Source organism: Cervus canadensis, chromosome 30 (genome assembly GCF_019320065.1).
Source record: "Cervus canadensis isolate Bull #8, Minnesota chromosome 30, ASM1932006v1, whole genome shotgun sequence".
Classification (NCBI taxonomy): domain Eukaryota; kingdom Metazoa; phylum Chordata; class Mammalia; order Artiodactyla; family Cervidae; genus Cervus; species Cervus canadensis.
Window position 1 is genome coordinate 30724849 of NC_057415.1, and position 24884 is coordinate 30749732.

General features: G+C 45.5%; 3 protein-coding genes across 3 annotated transcripts in view; 1 reads left to right on the forward strand and 2 right to left on the reverse strand.

The window, feature by feature from the left end:
* Window positions 1–1123: 1123 nt before the first annotated feature.
* Window positions 1124–2516, reverse strand: ACTL7B (actin like 7B). Its single transcript, XM_043453641.1, has one exon. The coding sequence runs from the start codon at window positions 2457–2459 to the stop codon at window positions 1206–1208; it is 1254 nt and encodes a 417-aa protein (XP_043309576.1). The 5' UTR covers window positions 2460–2516; the 3' UTR covers window positions 1124–1205.
* Window positions 2517–4982: 2466 nt separating this feature from the next.
* Window positions 4983–6499, forward strand: ACTL7A (actin like 7A). The gene has a single exon (XM_043453703.1). It carries the CDS (start codon window positions 5057–5059, stop codon window positions 6371–6373), a length of 1317 nt encoding a protein of 438 aa, XP_043309638.1. The 5' UTR covers window positions 4983–5056; the 3' UTR covers window positions 6374–6499.
* Window positions 6500–10845: 4346 nt separating this feature from the next.
* The window catches only part of ELP1 (elongator acetyltransferase complex subunit 1), a 70680-nt gene continuing 56641 nt past the window's right edge, over window positions 10846–24884 (reverse strand). The window contains exons 30-37 of the mRNA XM_043453332.1: window positions 24795–24857; window positions 24355–24415; window positions 22474–22587; window positions 21730–21841; window positions 17987–18114; window positions 17027–17181; window positions 14875–14950; window positions 10846–12399 (exon numbers count right to left, since the gene is read on the reverse strand). Coding sequence (XP_043309267.1) covers window positions 12332–12399; window positions 14875–14950; window positions 17027–17181; window positions 17987–18114; window positions 21730–21841; window positions 22474–22587; window positions 24355–24415; window positions 24795–24857 — 777 coding nt within the window. The 3' untranslated portion in view covers window positions 10846–12331. The remainder of the gene's footprint in view (window positions 12400–14874; window positions 14951–17026; window positions 17182–17986; window positions 18115–21729; window positions 21842–22473; window positions 22588–24354; window positions 24416–24794; window positions 24858–24884) is intronic.

Below are 24884 nucleotides of genomic sequence, written 5' to 3' on the forward strand. Positions count from 1 at the left end.
TTCATGGATGGGATTAGTGCCTCAACAGCAGAGGCCCCAGAGACACCCCTCATCCCATCCACCAAGGGAGAGCATAGCTGGATGTCAGGGGTCTGCAACCTGGAAGGAGCTTTTCACCAGAACCCGGCCTGCTGGCACCCTGCTCTTGGACTTCCAGCCTCCAGAACTGTAAGAAAATAGCTTTCTGTTGTTGACCAGCCACCCCACGTGCGGTGTTTTGCTATAGCAGCCCTAACCAAAGCAGCCATGTCTGTGTGCTTGTAACTAAGTTGCCTCAGTTGCGCCCGACTCTGTGCGACCCCATGGGACTCACTGTCTATGGACTTCTTCAGGCAAGAATACTGGAATAGGTTGCCATGCCCTCTCCCAGGGGATCTTCCCAAACCCAGGGATCAAACCCGCATCTCTTACGTCTCCTGCGTTGGCAGGCAGGTTCTTTACCACTGGCACCATCTTTGAAGCCCTCCTGAAAATAATCATGACCTGGGTCAGGAGACCCAGGCTCAGCCACTAACATGGCCCCTTCCATCCTGGCTCCTTAGTTTCCCCATCTCTACAGGAGGGAGAGAACCAAATGATTTCCAAATGGCCTTCTGGTTTCTCTAACATCTTCCAGATTCAGTGGCTCTTTGTGACGCTGTAAAAATAGCCACAGTCTTGGCAGGAATCTAAAAGGAGAAGGCCACTGATGGGTAGAAATGGCCCCTCCCACTCAGGAGACACCCATGGGCTGTACCTTTTTTGGGGGGGGGGGGTGGGCAGGCGGTTGTGGGCTGGCAACCATCAGGGGCAAAGACACCTAGTTTGAATGTCCCACCCACCACGTAACTTTGTAACCCAAGCCAGTCCCTTAATCTGAGTCTTTGTTCCCCGCTTGGTCTATGGGGGAGCAAGCAGTATAAGTGTCGGTTGGATTGGGCTTTGAACCCTGAAGAGCTAATGGAACAAGAAGCCACATTCTGGGCTCTATGATGATGTCACCATCAGGAAGAGGGCAGAGGGGGTGAGCCTCCCCCCACCCCTGCTGCTCCCAACCCAGCAGATACAGACTGAAATCCCAAACCCCCCACCCTCCCCACCTTCTGCTATCAGCCTAGAGTAAGAAGTTCAGACCAGACAGGAGCCACTGCACTTTAAAATTTTATGTGAAATTCTGTAAATGCGTATAGAGTGGCCTGTGGCCGCCTGCCCCCAGACCTGGCCGGTCAGCACTTGCTGTAGATGGCCGCACTGCCCCGCTCCTCAAACTCCTCCTTGCTGACCCAGAGCTGCTGAAAGGCCTGCAGGGAGGCCAGGATGGAGCCGCCGGTCCACACGGAGGTCTTCCTCTCGGGAGCTGCGGCCACTGCAGGGCTGTCCCCGGGGCAGAGGAGGCTCAGCTCCCTCTGGAAGCGCTGGGGGAAGCCATCCAGCATGGTGCAGCCGCCGCACAGCAGCACGTTGGCGGCCATCTCCTCCTTGAAGCCCGCCTCCTGGCAGCGGTCCAGGCAGGCGGCCGTGAGCGCAGGGAGGCCGGGCTGGTTGCTGCCTACCAGAGTGGGCTTGAAGAGCATCTCAGCGCACTGGAAGCGCTCCTGGCCGATGGTGATGAGCTTGCCGTCCGGGAGCTCATAGTCCACGCGCAGGTCCTCCAGGCACAGGCCAAGCTCCTCCTCTGGCTTGAGGGCCGAGTAGCAGCACTTCTTCTTGATGTGCTCGATGATGTGCAAGTGGTCGTCGGTGAACGTGTGGCCGGCCTCGTTGAGCAGCTGCAGCAGGTAGTTGGTGAGGTCGCTGCCCGCGTAGTCGGCTCGACTGGTCAGGCCCGGCAGCACGTCGCCCTCAGAGATGGGCACCACGTGTGAGACGCCATGCCCGCTCTCCACCACCAGCCCGGAGGTCTTGCCATAGGAGTAGATGGACAGCAGCGACTGGGACGTCACGTGCATGGCAGGGATGCCGAAGGTCTCGAAGAGCAGCTCCGCATACTTCTCCCGGTTGCTCGTGGGGCTGAGCGGGGGGTCAGAGACCAGCACGGCGTGCTCCTCGGGGAGGATCTTCATGGCCGTGTGGAAGATGTACTCCCAGATGCTCTGGATGCAGTCCCAGTCCACCACGATGCCATATTTGAGCGGGTTGATCAGCTTCAGAGGCGCCTCCATGTTGAGCAGCTCGTGGCCCACGTAGGTCTCCTTGCGGGTGTCACCGGAGTCGGCTGCCTCCGAATAGCGCTTGCCCACCGTGGAGGAGATGAAGTAGGTGGGCCTTGGCTCACCCGCGTAGCCACACTTACAGTACTGGGAGCCCAGGTCAATGATGAGCGCCTTGATCTTGCGCACCTTCTTGGGCTTCATCTTCAGCTGAGTGGCCGAACTTGTGTCCCGGATGCCAGCATCAGGAGCTGGCAGGGTGCCGGCCTCTCCCGGGTCCCCCTGAGCCGTGCCCATCGGCTTGGGGCTAGGGCTGTTCCTTGTTGCCATCTGCCTTCCTTGCTCACCTGTCTCACATCCACATCCTAGAGCTCCCTGGGGAGAAATGAGGGTCTGTCTCTAGCAGTGACTTGGCAACCCCTTGGAATTGTGATGTCACACGGGCTGGTCCATTCTGGCAGTTGCAGCAGGGGGGGGCTTGGTCTGGGTGGGCCCTTGATTTATCCCCCCACCCCCACCCCCACCCCATTGGCCTAACTCAACTTTGCTCCAGGACAGAGCAGGTGGCCAGCACAGTTTTAGAAATCCAAGCACACTTGCGTCTCAGAGGTTTCTGCTTTTTCTCGCCTTATATCCTTGTTCCTAATCCTCCATTCACTAGCTGATCACCTCTTGCTTCTCAGCTTGTCAAGAGGGTGATGAATATTTGAGCCCCTATAATGAGCCAAAGGGAGAAGGCAATGGCACCCCACCCCAGTACTCTTGCCTGGAAAATCCCATGGACGGAGGAGCCTGGTAGGCTGCAGTCCATGGGGTCGCTGCGAGTTGGACACAACTGAGTGACTTCACTTTCACTTCTCACTTTCATGCATTGGAGAAGGAAATGGCAACCCACTCCAGTGTTCTTGCCTGGAGAATCCCAGGGACGGGGGAGCCTGGTGGGCTGCCGTCTATGGGGTCGCAGAGTCAGACACGACTGAAGCGACTTAGCAGCAGCAGCAGCAGTGAGCCAAAGGCTTCCCAGGTGACACTAGTGGTAAAGAACCCACCTGCCAATGCAGGAGATGGATGAGACACGGGTTCAATCCCCGGGTCAGGAATATTCTCTGGAGGAGGGCATGGAAACCCACTCCAGTATTCTTGCCTGGAGAATCCCATGGACAGAGGAGCCTGGCGGGCTACAGTCCATGGGGTCACGAAGAGTTGGACACGACTGAGCAACTTAGCACACCACACACACAGCACAGTGAACCAAGCACTGTCGCAGGCGTCTCAGTGACACTTCTCAGAATCCTGGGAGACAGGCAGAGCTGAGGAAATCAAGGTTCAGAATGCAAGTGACTTGCCCAAGAGCAAATAACTCTTGGAGTGTTTGTGCTATAACCCAAGTTCCTCCAACTCCAACGTACCAGGTCTCCTTAAAGCCTATGAGAGCTCTAATGACAGCAACCTGGCCACAAGCAGTGCCCAATCTAGTCGAGAAGATGAAGGGATGCAGAGGACTTTGCAGGTGGACGTCTGTTGGGAGGACAGAGGAGCACAGAGGGAAGGAGTCAGAAGGTTCTGCAGAGAGGGGCTCCCCACGTAGAGTACTGAAAGCTAAGTGGGTGCCTGTCAGGCAGCTTAGAGGAGGGAAAGGCATCCCAAGCAGGGAGCGCAGCCTGAGCAAAGGCTCTGAGGGAAGCAGGGCGCAGAGTTTCCAGTAGCTAAAGTGTTTGGAAAAATAGATGAGGAGGAGGAGGTCGTGGAGGCAACTAGGTGCGTGTGCGCAGTCCTGTCCAACTCTGCAACCCTTTGGGCTGTAGCTCGCCAGGCTCCTCTGTCCATGGGATTGTTCAGGCAAGAATACTGCAGTGAGTTGCCATTTCCTACTCCAGGGGATCTTCCCGATCCAGGGTTTGAACCTGCATCTCTGGAGGCTCCTGCATTACAGGCAGACTCGTTACCCGCTGAGCTATCAGGGCCTTGCTGCTGCTGCTGCTAAGTCACTTCAGTCGTGGGGACCTCAAATGCTAGAGGTAAGGGCTTGAATTCAACTGATGACGCAAAGGGCTAAGGACAGCAAGCATGGGCAGTAGGGGAGGAGCTTGTAAAACAGAGCACGCCAGGCTTTGAGTGTCTTAGTGAAGCGCGATGCACAGGTCAAGTGGCACAGGGTGAATGATGCCCCCCCACCCTCCACCCAAAGATGTCCACATCTGAGTCCCTGGAATCTGAATATATTACCTTTTGTAAGTGCTTGGCAGAGTTGCCAAAGCAGCAATTGGTCCTAAATCAGATGGTATCAAGTCTTTGCTCAAAATTCTCTAGTGCTTTCCAAACTCATGCAGAGTTAGAGCCAAAGTCCTAGCAATGGCCTGTGAAGCCTGATGAGAGAATCTGCCTGCAATGCAAGAGACTCAGGTTGGATCCCTGAACATCCTTTGGAGGAGGAAATGGCAACCAACTCTAATATTCTTGCCTGGAGAATTCCATGGGCAGAGGAGCCTGAAGGGCTACAATCCATGGGGTCGCAAAGAGTCAGACATGACTGAGTGACTCACACACACACCCCATATATTTATTTTGGTTATTGTCTGTCTCCCCCACCAACTCCCACTGACTAGAATGTAAGTTCTATGAGGGCAGAGATTTTTGTCTGTTTTTTTCCTCACTGCTGCCTGCCTTGCACACAGCAAGCACTTAAGAAATACTGATTGGATAAGCCAGATTTATTACAAAATTTAGAAAAAAGTAAATCACTTCAAAAACACTATCTCAAATATACCCTAACACAAGACAAAGTTTCCCAGTAACTAGAAAGCCCTGGGACACTCGATTATGTCATAATCAGTGATGTCACCACTGGAGAAATTCTCAAGTCGCCCTCTTATTTCAGCCTTTCAGGCCTTGAGGCCGGGGGGATTGAGGAACTTTCTGAGAGCAAGATGGCTCTTGAGAGTGTGTGGGCTCCACAGGCGGCAGTCATAGGGGATGGGCCTTCCGAGAGAATAGGTGAGCAGGCCTGCCCACAGACACAGGTCCTCCAGACCGCCTCCCTGAAGGATGGCCCAGCCAAGCGGGCAGTGTGGGTGCGCCGTAACCATTCAGAGCCAGAACCTACGACATCACCTGAGGTCAAGAAGCCCAAGCTAGAGCTGACCAAGGCAGTGGTCGTGGACCTTGGCACAGGCTACTGTAAATGTGGCTTTGCTGGGCTGCCCAAGCCCACCCACAGGATCTCAACCACAGTGGGCAAACCCTACATGGAGACCGCCAAAACCGGCGACAATCGCAAGGAGACATTCGTGGGGCACGAGCTCATCAACCCAGAGGTTCGTCTCAAGCTGGTTAACCCTCTGCGGCACGGCATCATCGTGGACTGGGATACAGTGCAGGATATCTGGGAATATCTCTTCCATCAAGAAATGAAGATTGCCCCAGAGGAGCACGCGGTCTTGGTTTCAGATCCACCCCTGAGCCCACACACCAACAGGGAGAAGTATGCTGAAATGCTGTTTGAGACCTTCAGAACGCCCGCGATGCACATCGCCTACCAGTCCCGCCTGTCGATGTACTCCTACGGCAGGACCTCCGGCCTGGTGGTGGAGGTCGGCCACGGCGTGTCCTACGTAGTTCCCATCTACGAGGGCTACCCTCTGCCCAGCATCACCGGACGGCTGGACTACGCGGGCTCTGACCTGACAACCTACTTGATGGGGCTGATGAACGCTGCAGGGAAACACTTCACCGAGGGCCAGCTGGGCATCGTGGAGGACATCAAGAAGAAATGCTGCTTTGTGGCCCTGGACCCCATTGAAGAGAAGAAAGTCCCAGCTACTGAGCATATGATCCAGTACACTCTGCCAGATGGGCAGGCGATCTACCTGTGCCAGGAAAGGTTCCTCTGCTCGGAGATGTTCTTCAAGCCTTCTCTGATCAAGTCCATGCAGCTGGGCCTCCACACCCAGACGGTATCCTGCCTCAACAAGTGTGACATCGCCCTCAAACGAGACCTCATGGGGAATATCCTGCTCTGCGGGGGGAGCACTATGCTCAGCGGTTTCCCTAACCGTCTGCAGAAGGAACTGAGCAGCATGTGTCCCAATGACACCCCCCAGGTAAACGTGTTGCCAGAAAGAGACACGGCAGTGTGGACGGGGGGCTCCATCCTGGCATCGCTTCAGGGCTTCCAACCGCTGTGGGTCCACCGCTCTGAGTATGAGGAGCATGGGCCTTTCTTCCTCTACAGAAGGTGCTTCTGAACTCCAAGGAAGCACGGTCGCTGTGCCATGCATCGGCTTTGCTGGATGAGCACCCATCTCATACACAGGGAGCAGAGTCAGCCCGTTCACTTCTGTAGTATTAAACAGTCCTCATGTTTCCTTCCACAGTGTGTTTCTCTCTTTCCTTACGCATTGAGAACTTCATACATGAAGCATCTGCCTTAGAATATGCATTTGCCCAAACGATGGTGGGGGCTGGATGAAGGAGAGGGGCAGTGGGGGTGGGGCGGGAGGGAAGGAAGGGGGAAGGATCATGGACCAGAAAGACATGCGTTATGTTCATTGCTGAAGTATTTGGGGGAGAAACTATCTCTACAATTACTCTGTCCCTTATTTTGTACATTCCCCACATAAGGTACTATAGTATTGTTAAACTCTGGGAGTGTGATAGATTTAATAGAGTAAATGCTGTCATGGCATGTGAGAATATCCCTTTCAATAAATAGCAACAGGAAGTACGCAGTAATGGTTCAATCTCCCACAAAGGAGCAGAGCACATTTCACCCTTGATCAGCAACTCTGAAGGCTCAGAAGAGCTGATGAAGATGTCTGACACCTGCTTTGATCGTACTTTCTTTTAGTCCCAATAGCCATTTATAACATCTCAATATCAGTTCTTACCAAGCCATCATGGTGACTAGCTGCTGAAACCCATGCGTTATGAGCAAGGTATGTGTTATCTTAAAGGAAAAACTCTTCGGAGAATAGGTGCTACATAGATTTCCCCCTTTAAAAACTGGGGGAAGATTTAATCTCGGTTTATCAGCACTAAGGTCATGAGGATGCAACCCACAGCCATTCTCCAGACACTTCAAACAGCAGCTGCTCATCTCCGACATGACTGGGTTCTCCATCAAACCACAGGGTATACAAGGAGTTTGACGTGGGCTCAGGATAAGCTGCCGGTTCTGCAGTGGATGCTGTGGGTTTGTGGGAGGCTGTTCCATTCTAGTCACTAACCCAACTGAGGAACCAAAGGAACATAAAAACCCTCATGGCCTGGAAGCCCTTCCAGGGCCCAGCATGGTCTGGGGTATTCCTGCAGGCAGTTTATAATTGAACCTTTGATTTTTTTAGAACCGTCCCCAGTATATTCTCTGCCCTGTCTCCAACACTGGCAGGCAGCATAAAACAGAAAGAACATGGGCTTTGGACTCTGTGGACTGAAACTGCTTTGCTACCAACTGGCTCTGTGACCTAAGTCTTGTTGTTTAGTCACTAAGTTGTGTCCAACTCCTTTTCGACCCCACAGACTGCAGCTCACCCGACTCCTCTGTCCATGGAATTTTCCAGGGAAGAATACTGGAGTGAGTGGCTATGTGCTTCTCCAGATCTTCCTGACCCAGGGGTCAAACCTATGACTCCTGCATTGGCAGGTAGATTCTTTACCACTGAGCTACCATACCAGGAAGCCCATGACCTGAGTCTATTCACCTATAAAATTGAATTCAAATTCCTACCTCACACAGCTGATTGTAAATATGAGATATAAAACAACAAAAATAAAGTTTAGCTTTGAAAAAACTATCAGAGGTTAAACATTTGAAAACTAGTGTGTGGCCTCCGGGAGGTGATCATAAGAGTTGTTAGATAGTATTATCTTGTAGATTTCTACCACTTAAATACAGGTGCCCAAATGCCTTACTAGGATCCTGAGCCACACATACACCCAAAGGCAAACACATTCAAGCACGCATAGGAGAGCAGCTCCATCTCTACCAGGCTCACGGAGAAGCCCTACAGAGCCACACTTACAACCTCTAGGTTTGCCAACAGACAGCCTTGAAAGATGCAAATTCCTCACCCTGGAGTCTTGGTGAGTAAGCACAGATGGCTGGCACAAGCAAGCTAGAGTAGAGAAGCAAAAATAGCCACAGAAGGGCTTAGTCAGCAAGGGGAAGCTGGAGGATCAGGGCATCAGACAGGAGTTGGGTACACTGACTTGAGAGGTCTGCCTTATTTACCTGTTTCTGCCCAAACCACTACTGTCAACACTCGAAGAACATTCATTGATGGGAAGGTTGAAGTCTAGTTAATTCTTAACCTTTGGACCTCTTTGACAGGGTCGTTAAAGCCTATGGACCCCTCAGAACAATATTCTTTAAACACATCAAATAAAATACATAGGATAATAGAAATACACTATCTTCAGATTCCTTAAGGGTCTATGAACCCCCCAGTCAAGAACCCCCAAAAGGTGAAGAGGGTCTTGATGAACTGGAGGCATGGGAGATGATTCTGGAGAATGGGAACTCCTAGGCCCTCCTAGGACTAAATGCCATACTGCATTTTAAAATGAAAAATACCAATATAAGGCTGAATAACTGTATAATCTCTTTTCAAAGCACTTTTATGAATTCTTTCACTTGCTCCATATAAATAGTCCTTGCAGAAAAAAAGCATCTTCCTCACACATAAAAAAGATGTAATGTTTTTAGTAAGTATTTGGAAGCCATCTTAGCCCATTGGTTCCCAACTGGAACAGTTTTGACCCCCGAGAGACATTTCGTAATGTCTAGAGATATTTGTGGTTATCATAACAGGAGGAGGGGGTATGTCATACTGGCATCTGATGGGTAGAGGCCAGGGCTATTGCTCAACATTCTGTAATATACAGGGTAGCCCCCTACAACAGAGCATGATATAATCCAAAATATCAACAGTGCTCTTGAGAGTCCCTTGGACAGACAGCAAGGAGATCCAACCAGTCAATCCTAAAGGAAATCAACCCTGAATATTCATTGGAAGGACTGATGCTGAAGCTGAAGCTCCAATACTTTGGCCACCTGATGTGAAGAGCCAACTCATTGGTAAAGACCCTGATACTGGGGAAGATTGAGGGCAGGATGAGAAGGGGGCTGCAGAGGGTAAGAGGGCTGGATGGCATCAACTCAATGGACATGAGTTTGAGCAAACTGTGGGAGATGGTGAAGGACAGGGAAGCCTGGCGTGCTGCAGTCCATGGGGTTGGTGACTGAACAACAAATCAACAATGCTAAGACTGAGAAACCCTGGTTAGCCCAATGGACACACAGGTTGGAGAAAAGATTCAGTGAGATTAAATGACTTTGTCCAAGGACACTAAGATGAGTGGACCATGACTTTGTTCTTTCCAAATACCAGGAGGACATCTGTTGGTCTTGAATTTCCTGGGACTTCAAAGCCAGGAAGAGTACTGGAGAACAGCCTGCTGCAGAGATGAAGCAGAGGTGAGGGCTGCGGCAGCAGAGGGCACAGGAATTGAGAGCAGGCCTTCAGGGCCGCCGAACATCATCACCTTAACCGTGGCTCGTGTACAGATCTGATATTTATGGTGACCTAGCTTCTAAGGTGGTCATCCGCCCCCAGTTACTATGTGACAGACAAGGAAGGACAACCAAAGGCTCCCAAGGACTTGTCCAAGTGGCACCTCTAGTGAAGCACAGATGACGGGCAGCCACAGGAGGAGGAAGAAAGCTAATTTTGCTTTTCAAACTTCTGTGTGTGTGTGAAAGTCGCTCAGCCATGTCCAACTCTTTGAGACCCCCAAGGACTATACAGTCCATGGAATTCTCCAGGCCAGAATACTCGAACGGGTAGCCTTTCCCTTCTCCAGGGGATCTTCCCAACACAGGGATCGAACCCAGGTCTCCCATATTGCACGTGGATTCTTTACCAGCTGAGCCACAAGGGAAGCCCAAGAACACTGGAGTGGGTAGCCTATCCCGTCTCCAGCACATCTTCCCAACCCAGGAATCGAACTGGGGTCTCCTGCATTGCAGCTGGATTCTTTACCAACTGAGCTATCAGGGAAGCCCTTCCAAACTTATAGTCACCTACAATTACTAAGCACTGCCAGTTTTATTTACTTTTAAAAAATCCTCTTCAATTAGAGATAAATAGAGTCCCTTAGATGTGTGCACATGTGTGTATAAACACACATATTTATGTGTACATATGTGTGTATATATGTAGGTATATATGGAAAATAAATTTATTTTAAAATATGCCACACTGCTAAGAAATTATACCAAGCTCTACTGATAAAAACATAATAACCTCTTGCCTCAGCTCTTTAAGAGTCTAAATTAAAATGCACTTTGATTATAGGAGACAATCCTCTGCACAATTCCTCTTGATGTGCAGAGCATCTGACCAAAGCTGATTCAGTGGCACCAATAAAATAATGGAGGCTTTTAGCTTCCTGCAGCATGAATTTGCTTTGGGAAAAGCCCAAACTGGGGGGAAGAATCATATACTCTCCTCTAGAACTTGACAGAATCTTTCCCCCAAATTAAGCATTCATCTCTACCAGGAGGTTCTCCTTTGCCCATACACAGCCATTTCCCTGCATCAATTCCCCCTTGACTTGCCCTTCAGTTTGGAAGGTCTGCTCCCACCTGCTGCTTCTCCAAATGAATAAAATCCCATCTTCCTCAGATGCGAGTGATAGTAATTTGTATTCACACAAATTATTTTTTGCTGCTTGAATACTTTATTTTAAGGAAAGTGAATTTCCATGCAAAGTCCCACCATCATCAAGACACGTTCACTTCCACTGGCAACCCATCAGCCTGGACGCCTTTACTATTATCCACAGCAAGAACACTGTATTAAAATGCCACGTACGTTACCATGTTCAGTAATCCACACCACACAGTAGTCACAAAGCACTTTCAGCCTTTTGATGCTGTGCACTGAATCACAGATCTTCTTTTTCTATTATTTTGTGAACATTTTCAGACACAAACAAACTGAATTATACAGTGAACACACCTAGATTCTGTAGTTTACACTTAGCTGTATTAGGGAAAGGCTTATTTGGTTACACAATTCTGGGCACATCCACACTCTGAGGATCAAAAGCAGCACTTACTGTTGGCTTACACAGAGAAATAAAAGTCAGGTTCTGATATTAAGAGCATGAAAGAGACTGTCAGCCTTACCCAAGAACTCAGCAACAAAACTGCTGTCAAAATGAATTAAGCTTTTTCTGGACTCACTGAAAAGGGAAAACATTTTCATTTCTTCCAAAGAAAATAACTAGAAGACAGAGGTCAGTTAAGCACCATAAAGAAAAATAAATGAAATGGCCTAGACACTGACAAAAACACTCTGTTAGAAGAAGCAACATTTGGAGGGAAAGGAGTAACTTGCTACCGCGCATGCCATCTGATGCACACCGCTCACCATCCCAAATGTGCACGATACTGTTCCAGGAATTCCAGACTGCTCCAGTTCTGACACTGCTAATTCCAGCAGAACACTCACAGGCAGTAAAAACAGTCCCTATGGGCATTGTAGTGACAGGAGGCTCAAACTGGTTGTAACTGGAAGCACATGACCTGGTAAGATATTACTGTCAGCACAGGAAAGCTCAGAACATTAAAGAATAGATTTCGATTTTCATTCTGCTTTATCTCAAGGTGAAGAAATCATTTAAATGATTGAATTTGACCAAATGTTGAGACCACTAACAGCCATGTTGTTTATACATAATGCTTTCCTCAAGGAACATAAAACAATTTAAAAACATTATTTTACTTTTCTTCACACTTGAGACAGAAGCCACGAAACATTATTCCCAATTAACTGAGGCACACTATGATTGGTCTATGGTCCCAATATGATTCAGACCCGTAGCTGGGAATCAAACCCAATGTCCTGATTACCATAAATACCAGAAATATGCTCTCAACCAGCACTAAGTAAAAGAACAGTAACTTTTACAAAATGATGCTCTAATGGTTGAAGCTTAAAGTCTTGCTAATGATTACAATTACATGCAAAATAAAATAAAACGGAATTTGTGTCTGCCGAGGTCCGCTGTACAGAGCAGCTCTCCCCAACGCTAAGGTAGATGGTCTTCTCTTCCCAGTTCCCAAAGCCAGGCCTCAAGGAGTGAGGAGTAGAAGGAAGACAGCTTTCTCTGCCAGCGCCTCCTAGCTGAGGTCACAGTCAATCTAGAAGGCTCAGTTTCCACTGGGTTCTTCTGTTGATTTTTGGTGGTATCAAAAGCTCCGCATCTAAAGGAAAAGAAAGAGAAGCTGTAACAGACACACTCTCTCCTGCTGGTGGGAGCTGAGGCAATCACTCTAAGCTAAAACGAGGTGACTCGGCTTTGCACCTATAAGATGGGCTTCAGAAGCAGAGTTAATGTTCATTTTACCCTAACAACCTCCTGGTCAGAGCAAACACAGCCTAGAGGCCCTGCTCCAAGAAGAGGAATTCCACTTCAACTTCAGGCAGGTGAGAGGGTTGAAGAAAACAATGCCCACTAACTGATTCAAAGTGAAAGAATATTTTGTATTTCAAATGGGAGAGGGTGGTGGTTGTAGTGGTGACAAGGCTGTATACATGTCTTCAATTTCATCAAACTATATACTTAAAAGATCTGTACATTTCACTGTATGGAAAATTTACCTCATTTTTAAGAGTAAAAGAAAAAACTGGTGGCATGTATTCAGTAAGTAAAGCTAACGGACAGAAAAGACTTTATGATAATTTTTACAAAGATAGTGGTCAATAAAAATGTCCTTGTTTAAAAAATAAATAACTAGATGAGGCAGGTGATAGTTGGAGAAAATTTGTCAGATAAAACTTCCAGGCCCTCTTTCAGCTACATTTATGGAGTTATTTAAGTAGGAATAATAAATAGTAAGTAGAGACATGAGAAAATATGTAAAGATGTTCTTTCTTAGTATAAATACCACGTATTGACTTATTGGCAGGAAAGAAACTATTCTGACAGACTGTGTGACAGCAAGACATGACATCTTTCACATTTCCATGTCTGAATTTCATAGCACAAAGAAAGTCATTTCATGAAAGTACTTTGAGGACTTTTATCAATTTTTCCAAGGACTTCTCTTTATCCTTTGATAGTCTACGCAATTTTGCTATCAACCGTAACAAGTCCAACTGGTCTATGATTTAAGCACTACTCTGGTAAAACATGAATCCATTTTATGAAATGGATTCCATTTTTGCAAGACCTGGAATCAACTTGTGTGGTACTACATTGTATGGTAAACATGAAACGATCAGAAAATGCCCCTTCAGGTCACTGCTCCCCTATACTGTTAGCTGGGGAGGGGCAGGGGAGGAATATTTGAGTGGGACTAATTCTGTGAGTAGCTCATCTGCCCCTTTTTGGGTTATGAGAACTCCTTTCCTACACAGTCTACACCAGTGTTCCTACACAGGGACACAAATACACATAATGAGCTGATAATACATAATACAAACTTGGAGGCTGCTGATAATGAGCAGCCTCAAAACTTTAAACGTCTGTAAGGCTCAGCTGGGAAATGAAAGTGCTCTTTGATAAAGCCAACTAGACCACCCTAGGGAAAGGTGTGTGACTGGACTTGACCTGAAGGCCAGCATCAAGCCAGCAGTGAAAAGAAGCACGGGGAAAGAAACCACAACTGGATTAGACACCACAAACTAAACAACTACCAAATGGCCTCTAGTCTGAGATGAACTGTGAGCATCTCAGAAACAAGTGTATGTTTTGGGACTGACACCAAAAGCAGTCTGCCAGCCTCCAAGAAGAAGGGAACCTAGGGATACAGCAGTTAACTGTCTGGATATATGAGCTTAGCTGGTATGGAAGGTGGTTAGTATATTCCTGGGAGCAAAATGTACCATTAAAGTTAAACTTGACGTGGCTCTCACAAAGCCTACTTCAAATGTCATCAAAATGCTAACACAATATAGCATTTAAATGAAAAACTTTGAGAACGCTGTCACATGCCAGAAACACAAACAGCAGCTACAGTAACTGCCAACTTTTCAAAGCTGAAGAGAAGTTACTATGTTGGAATGATCCGCATGAAGGGCAAATACTTTGGCACCAAACTGATCTGTCAAAAGTTTTTTTAACCAACTTTGAAAAGAAAGCCTTTAGGGTTTTTAACTTTGATGAATATGTAACCTAACTGATGAGAATCACTTCCCCCCACCCCAAAAAATAAACAGAAACATTTTAGGTATAATTCAATAGGAAATGCAGATGAAAAGATAATCTTCTTTGGATCTGTTTTCAAATTATACTATCAATCCTAAGGGTAACTAAAAAGGTCCAGCTCTTGAGCAAGAAATGTGAAAATGTTCCCAAGACACAATGCAAAACTGTCAAGAGCCAAAAACGATGATTCAGAAGAATTCTTAAAATGTACGTGCAAATTAGACTGTTTAGACTCAAACTTCAACTGTGATGTGCCTGTATGGATGCATAAATGCCACTGCATTGACAAGTGTGCATGTCAGAACAAGTTTTTAAAAAATTATACATTTAATGTCACACTGGATCTCTCATCCCCCAACCCAGGTTCCAAACAATAAAGGCATTAAACTAATTTCACTAAAGATAGTCTTAGAACAGATGAAAAATTGCAGTGTCTCCCCAATTTCTCCTTATACTACTAACCTCAACACTTACAAAAAGATATTTATTCTGTTTAGTACTATGATAATTTAGAGAGAAAAATACTAACCAAGAACAGGAACTGAAGTCGTCTTTTGTTGGTAAGAGGCCATGATACTATTTGCAGTAGAATTGGGACCTAGAACCTAGGTAGAAAGTAGACTGAATCAGCAAAGATTATTATATACTTCTGAAGACTGAAAATACCAGATCTACCAGCAATAAGTAGCCTTGCATTTTCATTATGGCATCAAACATATATGTGATTTTAATTTGACAGTTTCTCCCATCTCCATTCAGACCTTGATATCTCCTGTCTACCAGAAGGTAATGATGGGGGGAAAACAGAAAAGGAAAAGCTCAGTGATAAACACCTGGTCCTTTCCAAATGAGTGAGCCAAACCGTGGGGGGAGGGGGTACAATAATAGATTATAGAATACACAGAGCATCAGACTGTACTCAAAGATTTGTGGGAATTTTTACATTAATATGTGCACAAAATGGAGGAGAATGCAAACTCCATGTGTGTTCAAGGTGAACAAGAGACTTCATAGGAATCCCACGCCTGCAGGAGGCTCAGTGGGCACATGCCAGGCCCTCTGCCCCGCCTGCACTCAGCTCTGTGCCCGCCTCCTCCTGGCGCACGCCCAGCAGCGATGCCACATGCTCAAAGCACTGACCCGTGACCCATGGTCTCCTACACACATGATATTACTGTGCTTTACCAACCAAAGCAAAAACACAATTTCCCTGTCATATCCCCTAAAAGACTCCTAAGCTGGTATCTTAGGTGTTAATATGATCTGAATAGATGAGAATAAGGGAGGGCCTGGGGAGGCATTATAAATTGTTAGCTTCGAAATCACAAGTTTTGAAGGTGATCACATTTCTTCTAGGAAATACCTATTATAGTATAAGTTCAAGTGTTTATGGGAGGCTAATTCTTAGTTGCCTTTATAGTTTTTTCTTTTAAATGCTTTGATATCTACCTTGTCATTGAACCTTCAAAACATTCAGTCAAGTATACCAGAGAATATTATTCTCATTTATAACTGAGGAAATCAAGACCCAGTAAGCTTATATATTTCATAAGCCTATGAGCTGACTTCTGGCCTCTGTCTCAGCTCCAAACGCATCCTTCTATGCACTGCTTGTGATGCTGGGGCTGTGGTCTGAGAAAACAGCCCTCCCCTGACGGCTGTTATTCTCCAACAAGAGCAGCCAACAGAGGGACAGGCCGAGGCTGGACGGAGGAAGGAGACGGGACCTGCTCCTTCGTTTGCATGCTTTCACTCAACCGTGGCTCTTTACCCTGCAGCATCTGCTCATTCCAGTTTCCATTTATTTCTATACACTGAACCAGCCTCATCTGCCCCCTCAGAAACACCAACACCAGATGGCTGCCCCTGCTTCACGGAGCTTCAAGAACCAGCTCTGCAAGGCCCAGCTCCAAGCGTCGAAATTCTAAGAATCTCAAACTTTCCCTTTTGTTCTTTCGGTCCTAGGGGTCTAAGCTGCCCACACTTACTATCTCAGCGTTCCTTCTCTGTGTTCCCCCTCTGCCTTTTTGGTCCTCTACAACTTGGTTAACCAGTTCCATTTATTAAAATCTCTCTGATAAAATATTAGCTGTGGTTTCCGTTGTCCTTAATGGACCCTGACAGACAGACCAGCCTTTCAGAATCAAAATCAAAACGCTGAGCAACAGACCTGGGGTGTAAGAGACTGTGCAGATATAAACAATAAACAGATGAAAAAACATCAGAATTCCTGATGGGACACAAACAGCTTTAACATAATTAGCAATCATGTCATAACAACATAGGAGTGACAAGTCAAATTTACTGCAATTATCTGTGCTTCCTTTAAAGAATTCAGATCCCATCCATAAGTGTGAACAGAGAGGTGAGGGGCCAACTCTGGTCGACCCTTAACAATTTCACTGAAGGTCAGGGACACTGACTCCCATCTTCTCCGTGACAGTGGTTTCATGTGGAAAAGAACTAAAAGCAAACTTAACCTAGGCCAGGGTGTACTATGAACTACATGGTCAGTCACAAAATCTTCTTACCAACAGCTTGCTAAGATAATTTAACTGTGGTATAGTATGTTTCAAGAAAAGGAAAATTTTTTGCTTTGACTGTTAAGACACTATGAGAGTAATAAACTGTGAAAGTGATTTTAACAGGAAAAGCACATTCTGTTTTTGAGGAAAACTTACAAGTGTAGCTGAACTCTGCTGGGGGGTGAGAGTCCAAATTTCTGGAAGCGATCTTTCCATTAGCTGCAGAGTATCTTCAAAGGCCTTCTGTAATTCCCTTCCTTGCTCATCAAACTCAAAGAGAAAGAGCATCTTTAAAATATGGCATATTTCATCTAGAGAGAAGAAATTTGAGAGAGTGGTTAAGTTGTAATAACAGCTCCATTGCTAGAATCCTAACAGAGATTCTTTCCCAAGCACAAAATATCTAGTATCACACAGTATCTTCCATATTTTCTTCTTTCTCCTCCAAAGCTAGAATAATTCAACATATCTACTACAAAAAGAAAACAAACCCACTGCAGCCCAGCAGGGAATTAGTGTCTCCTCAACCCTTATCCTGATTTCAGTGATGCATGCATGTATGCTAGCTCACTTTAGTCATGTCCGACTCTCTGAGACCCCATGGACTGTAGCCCACCAGGCTCCTCTGTCCATGGGGATTCTCCAGGCAAAAATACCGGAGTGGGTTGCCATGCCCTCCTCCAGGGGATCTTCCCAATTTAGCGATCGAACCTGCATCTCTTATGTCTCCTGCATTGGCAGGCAGGTTCTTTACTATTAGCACCATCTGGGAAGCCCCCAGGGAAGTTCCCAAAAGGCCAAACAGAAAGACAGACGTCTTTCTCCAGACCAATAAGACTTATTCCCAAGTCCACGATGTAGCAAGTGAGGGGGATGGACTGGATTTTAACCTTTATTTTCATCCCAGAGCAAACCTGCTTAACAGTTTAGGCCCTGTGTGGCCTTGGGTAAACTTTCTGACTTCAATGATTGTCCTTCAAATCTTGGGTAGGTGAATGCTAATGAGAAAGGCCTCTGGGCTACCAGCTGAGAAGTTTTGTTTTAGGAATGTGCCCTGAAGTGATGTATTTACTATGGTTTTTATGTGAGCAAGAATCATCAGTACTGAGAATATACCTTTCAATTTTTCAGTCCCCTGCACCACTTCGCTCAATGCCTCCAAAAGGGCCACATCCTCCAGTGGACTCCCCTCCTTGAGGCTGTGCTTCTTCCGTTCCGCTTTGCGCCGATTCTTAGATGATCGCCTGTTAGAAATTAGAGATGTTTTAAAAGGGGCTCTTCTTAAGCCCTTCCCACTAAAATCTGGAACAAGACAAGGATGCCCACTCCCAGCACTTCTCTTCAACACAATACTAGAAGTCCTAGCCACAGCAATCAGAAGAGAAAAAGAAATGAAAGGTCATTAGGAACTGTCATTAGATAGTGATGACATGATACTATATTTGGAAAACCCTATGGACTTCACATAAAAACTTCTAGATCTGATAAATGAATTCAGCAAAGTAGCAAGATAAAAGTATGACATCAGAAATTGGCTGCACTTCTTTATAATAGCAATGAAATATCAGAAGGGAATGTAAAAAAACAATACTTTTCAAAATCGCAGTCCCCAAAACAAAATACTTATGAATAAACCTGATTAAGATGAAAGACTCATACACTGAGAACTATAAAACATTAAGAAAGGAAACTGAAGATGATTCAAAGATATGGAAAGAAATCCCATGTTCTTGGACTTCAAGAATTAACATTGTTAAAATGGCCATATTACTCAAAGCAATCTACTGATGTAACGCAATCCCTATCAAATGACCCATGGCAGTTTTCACAGAACTAGAACAAATAACCCCTAATTCTATGGAACCACAGGTGACCCAGAACTGCTAAAGCAACTCTGAAGAGAAAGAACAAAGCAGGAGGCATAGCCTTCCCAGACTTCAGACATACTACAGAGCTACAGGAATCAAAACAGCATGGTGCTGGCACAGAACAGACACGCGGCTCAACGGGGCAGAAGCGAGAGCCTAGAGGTGCACCCGCACGCCTGCCACCAGGCAGTCTCCTGTGGGTCAGGAGTACAAAACGGGAAAGAGCCGCTTCAGCAACTGGTGCTGGAAAAGCTGGGCAGCCACATGTGAACAGATGCAGTTAAAACATACCCTCTCACTGTACACAGAAATAACCTCAAAGTGGCTTAAAGACCTAAACATATTAAGACATGACACCATAAAACCCCCAGAAGAGAGCATAGGCAAAACATTCTATGACATAAATTGTACCAACGCTTTCTTAGGTCAGTCTCCCAAGGCAATAGAAATAAAAACAAAAGTAAACAAACGTACAAGCTTTTGCACAGCGAAGGAAACAATAAAAAACAAAAATGAAAACGATCTACGGAATGGGAGAAAAAAATCTGCAGATGATGCAGTAGACAAGGGCTTAATTTCCAAAATACACCAACAGCTCATAGAACTCAACAACAAAAAAACAACCCAATCAAAAAATGGGCTAAAGATCTTTACATTTCTCCAAAAAAAAACCATACAGATAGATGGCCACCAGGCATGTGAAAGATGCTCAACATCACTAATTATTACAGAAATGCAAATCAAAACTACAATGAGGTACCACTTGACACCAGTCAAAATGGTCATCATTAATAAGTCTACAAATAACAAACGCTGAAGAGGGTGTGCAGAAAAGGGAACCCTCCTATACTGCTGGTGGGAAGGTAAGTTTGTACACCCACTATGGAAAACAGAATGGAGGTTCCTGAGAAAACTAAAACAGGATTACAGTATGATCCAGCAATCCCACTCCTGGGCATACGCCTGGAGAAAGCTCTAATCCAAGAGGACACATGCAGCCCTTTGTTCACAGCAGCACCATTCACAACAGCCCCAAGACGTGGGAAGAACCTAAATACCCACCGACAGACGACCTGATAAAGAAGATGCGGTACATACACACAACGGACCACCACTCAGACAAAAAGAGTGAAACAGCGCCATGTGCGGGATCATGGATGCAACTAAGACTATCAAATTAAGTGAAGTCAGAAAGAGAGAAATACAGTATCATTTACACACGGAATCTAAAACACAGCCCAATGAACCTATCTGTGAAACAGACTCAGAGACAGAGAGCGGATGTGTGGGTGCCAAGGGGAGGAGAGGGAGAGGGATGGACTGAGTCTGGGGCGGGCAGACGCAAAGTACTACGTTCAGAATGGATAAACAAGATCCTGCTGGATAGCACCGGGAGCTATATTCAATATCCTGTGATAAACCATAACGGAGAAAACATAAACAAAGAACGTATACATGTGTATAACTGAATCACTCTGCTGTACCGCTGAGACTGTCCCAACACTGTAAATCAATTACGCTTCAATAAAGAAAGAGGGCTCTCCTTGTGCTCAGCAGACTAAAATGAATGTAGCAATAACTACAGTCACCAACATTTTGGGAAACCAGGGTATATACAGATGGTGCTGGTATTTTGGGGAAAATGATGAAGGTGTTAAAATGATACATAAAATTCAACTGGTAGCGAAAAGGCAGAAAATAATAAGGAAAGCCCTAAAAAGTGATGCCTGGCCTTGAAGTTTTGATTAAGATACAGAATAAAATGAGATTACATCTGATAATCAGAGCTGGAACAATGAGAAGAACCACCAGCTTCAATTCTGTAGTAAAAACCAAATACATTTAAAGGCAACAAAATTAAAGTAAGAAGACAGACATATCAGATTGGAATTTGAATATCATAAAGTATATATATGAACCCCACACTCTTTCCTGCCTCAGAGGCCTTTAATTATGCCATTTGTTTCATCTGGAACCCTCACCCCAACTCCCAAAAGCCCAGCCTAGGTGACTTTCCTGCAGTTTCTGATTATCCCACACAGTCTCACAGATGTGAGACTAAATTCCTAAAACGACATTTGGTTTAAATACATCATCATGCATTGTTTTCTGTTTCCCAAGTAAGTCTACAAATTCTTATTAATTCACATCTCCTTAAAAGGTTTCTGTAATATCCACTACAACTAGCTCAGTAAATGCTTCTGACCAACTGAACTTTGAAGAGGTGTGAATTCGCCTTCATAATCTTTCTAGTTTTTCAGTGCCTACACATGACACATAGTCACTTAATATCTGTTAATGTATGGATGTAGGAGTTGGACTATGAAGAAAGGTGAGCACAGAAGAATTGATGCTTTTGAACGGTGGTGTTGGAGAAGACTCTTGAGAGTCCCTTGGACTGCAAGGAGATCCAACCAGTCCATCCTACGGGAGATCAGTCCTGGGTGTTCATTGGAAGGACTGATGTTGAAGCTGAAACTCCAATACTTTGGCCACCTGATGCGAAGACCTGACTCATTTGAAAAGAGCCTGATGCTGGGAAAGATTGAGGGCAGGAGGAGAAGGGGACAACAGAGGATGAGATGGTTGGATGGCATCACCAACTCAATGGACATGGGTTTGGGTGGACTCTAGGAGTTGGTGATGGACAGAGAGGCCTGGAGTGCTGCGGTTCATGGGGTCGCAAAGAGTCGGACACGACTGGGTGACTGAACTGAACTGAGTATTTGTTAAATGAATAAAATCAGATGTTAAATATAAACTAAGTACCCAGTGTAAGTGCCACATTAGAAATGGGCAAACACATAGTCCACGAAGCTGCAGCAGAAAACATCTGAAGTCAAGTGTAACCTCTTAGATACACCGGGAAGGGAGCTGAGCAATGTCCTCCCCCTCCTGCTGCACTGTCCTGGTGGAAAACTGACCTGGTCACTTGTACTTTCTCCACATACCCAAGGAACGGTCAGTGTGCTGAATAAACATGATACATACGCTGATATCCTAGAGTTACTATGAGAGTATTTGCCGCTCATGTTACTGCCACTCATGACACTGCTGGTTTCAGAGAAGAGATCTGACTCTTGACCGTGGGGTGCTTCATCATCTAGAAAAGAAGAACCAGACACAGAATTGAAAACTCCCTGCAGATAAGGTTCAGCTCCAGTGGGGTAAGTGAACCATAGTTATCCAGGTCACCTCTAACGAGGTATGAAAACTAGTACAAAGCTGATCTAAAACACGGCACAAATGTGTACAACTGAGTCACGAGGCCAGCGCAGCACTGTACGTCAACTATTCTTCAATTAAAAAAAGGAGGTGCTCTCCTTGTGCTCAACAGACTAAAATCAATGTAGCAATAACTACTGGTCAGCAATAGACATTAAATACAATTTTACTACTGTAAGCTAGTACTTTACCAAACTTCTTTATTCTTTTCTTAAAGCAAAGGAACTTTTGGAGATGAGGAGATTCATTCTGTAAATACTACAGTCGGTTCCTCTGGCTGGGTGAGGGGGGAACGTTTGGTAGACCTCTTCCCATTCATGCTTGATTCTGCCCTCAAACTCTCCCCAGTACCCATGACAAAGACACACACATGCCCTTCAGAGAGGCCTCAGACTTCCACTTGGCACGGTAACCACATTGCAGGAGGCGCAGTAAGCGGCTGCTAAGACAAAGTGTGATGTTGCCCCCACCACCAGCCCCAAGCTTCACTGTCTTCAGGCAGGCACTCACCCAGGTTCACCTGCTGGGCCTGCTCCTTCAGCTCTCGAACCACCAACAGACGTTTTTTATGGTGACTGAACGTGGCTGTCTGAGAGTCCAGAAATGCCATATAATTTTTCTGCGCTGAGGGTGCAGATGGAAAATAATTTAAACATGTTTAAGCAAAGAGAAAAAACTAGAGTGAGGGGTTAGCAAGGGAGCTGGAGCTTAATGGAGAGGAAACAAGTTATCAAGTTTTTCAAGTAAGATTTTTTTCTTTAAATTTAATGGAGAATTAACCAACATTGCTTTCAGAGAATGAACTAGAGATTGAGATGCAAGACCTTAAAGTTCATCAACATCATCCTAGAAAACGCTCTACCACTAAACTTGTAAAATCACCTGAGTAAGAGTCTTTAATATCTAACCCAAGAGAGGACTGGCAAATAAAAGGTGTGTACAGGAAGCTATTAACAAAAATAGGAGGAAAGTCACGAAAGGCTTCCTAAACCTGTAAGTATTAGGTCTTTGCTGATGAACTGTCAGCATTTTTCTAGGTTCTCATTAGTGGATAAAAATCCAAGTGAGAGTGAGCCAGAAGCATTTTTACAGGGCCCAGGAGGATGCTTCCAGGATCCGGGTAGGAGTACATAAAGAGAATGACACACAGGGAGCTCTCCCAGTTTTAAGCTGGACAGGGTAGCAGAGAGCAGACAGGGTAAGAATGTGAATGCGTGTTAATGTCAGAAAGGCTAGACATTACTTACAGGTTAGACTGTGCAGGGCTTAAAATCAACCTCTACTTCCCAAGAGTTCTGTACGTCAAACTGACATCCCACTCTTACACTCTGCATTTAAGGAGTTACAATGTACACCAGAGCATTCTAGAACTGATTAACACTCATCTATTATCGATTAACCTTCTGCTAAGGTCCTTTTCATTTTTATTATTTTTTTGGATTTGCCGTGCAGCATACAGGATCTTAGTTTCCCGACAAGGGACAGAACCTGTGTCCCCAGAATTGGAAGCTATCTTAACCACAAGGCCACAGGAAAAGCGCTTCTTCTTCTTATAAAAAAAATTTTTATTTTGAAAGTTCAAACCTACATAAAAGTTGCAACAGTTCAATGAATACACACACACACACATGCTTCACTTAGATTTATCAATTATTAACACTATTCTATATTTTTGGATTCCTCTGTTTCTCTCTCCACTCTCTCTCACACACACACAATTATTTTTGTGGAACCCTTTGAAAAGAAATTATAGATATGATCCTTCCCTCCTAAATACTTTAGCATCTCTCTCTTAAGAGTCAGGATCTTATGTATATAATCACAATACAATTATTAAATGCAGAAAATTAACCATTTGATACGATATTATCTAATAGTTCGTATGCAAGTTGACCAACTATTCCCCAATGCAAAAAGTTTTAATTGTATCTTATGCACAGGTTTTTAACATTCAAATATTTCATGTGTGACTATTTAACAGCATTGTCGCTATTGTTCAGACACTAAGTCTGTCCAACTCTTTGTGGCTCCATGGACTGTAGCCTCCCAGGCTCCTCCATCCATGGGATTTCCCAGGCAAGAATACTGGAGTGGGCTGTCATTTTTCTTCTCTAGGGGGATGTTCCCGACCTAGGGATCAAACCCATGTCTTCTGTATTGGCAGGCAAATTCTTTACCACTGGAAGCCCATTTAACATAGCACATTTAAAAACCATGGTCAAAATTCAATTATCTCACCCAGTGGAGACCTCTGACTGACTCAATAAAATGCGTTCTTTCATCACTGACATGATTAAAGGATGTGAAGCAAAGACAGTACCCTCCCATCTCCCTCTCCTCCCCATCCTGATACTTTCAAATCAGGAATTCTTTCTAAAATACAACCCTCACCTTCTAAAATGGAAGGCTTTACGTTGGTTTCTATAATATCTGGTCTGTTATATTTGTGTACCTAAAAGGAAAAATAAGATAATTTTAGGCAGGAAAACTTCAAGTCACTGGAAAGTTAAGATGCTAGGGAATGGATCACTTTCAGAGGTGACCAGGATATTTTCCAGAGGAGCAGGCCTACAAGGCAGCCAAACAAAACCCAAATCGTTTCAGTAAAAAACAGTAACATTTCACATTTAGAGGACTAATTCCACACATCAAGAATAAATTATTTAAATGGCTTAAAAAGCACTGCTTATCCTTAGACCAGAATCTGAACTACTTCTTCCAAACTTCAGGAGCCTCAGAAGACCAGGGACTCCGGCTGACACTGTGTCCCCGGTGCAGGCTCTCGTTCCACTTAGCACTTCAGGCAGGGAAGAGTTCTGACGTCCTCTCACCAGTCTCAGAGCTTCTTCCCAGGCAGCCCCTTCTAACAACACAAGCACAGCTTCTTCATGGTCCTGACAAGGGAACATTCAGGAAGAGAA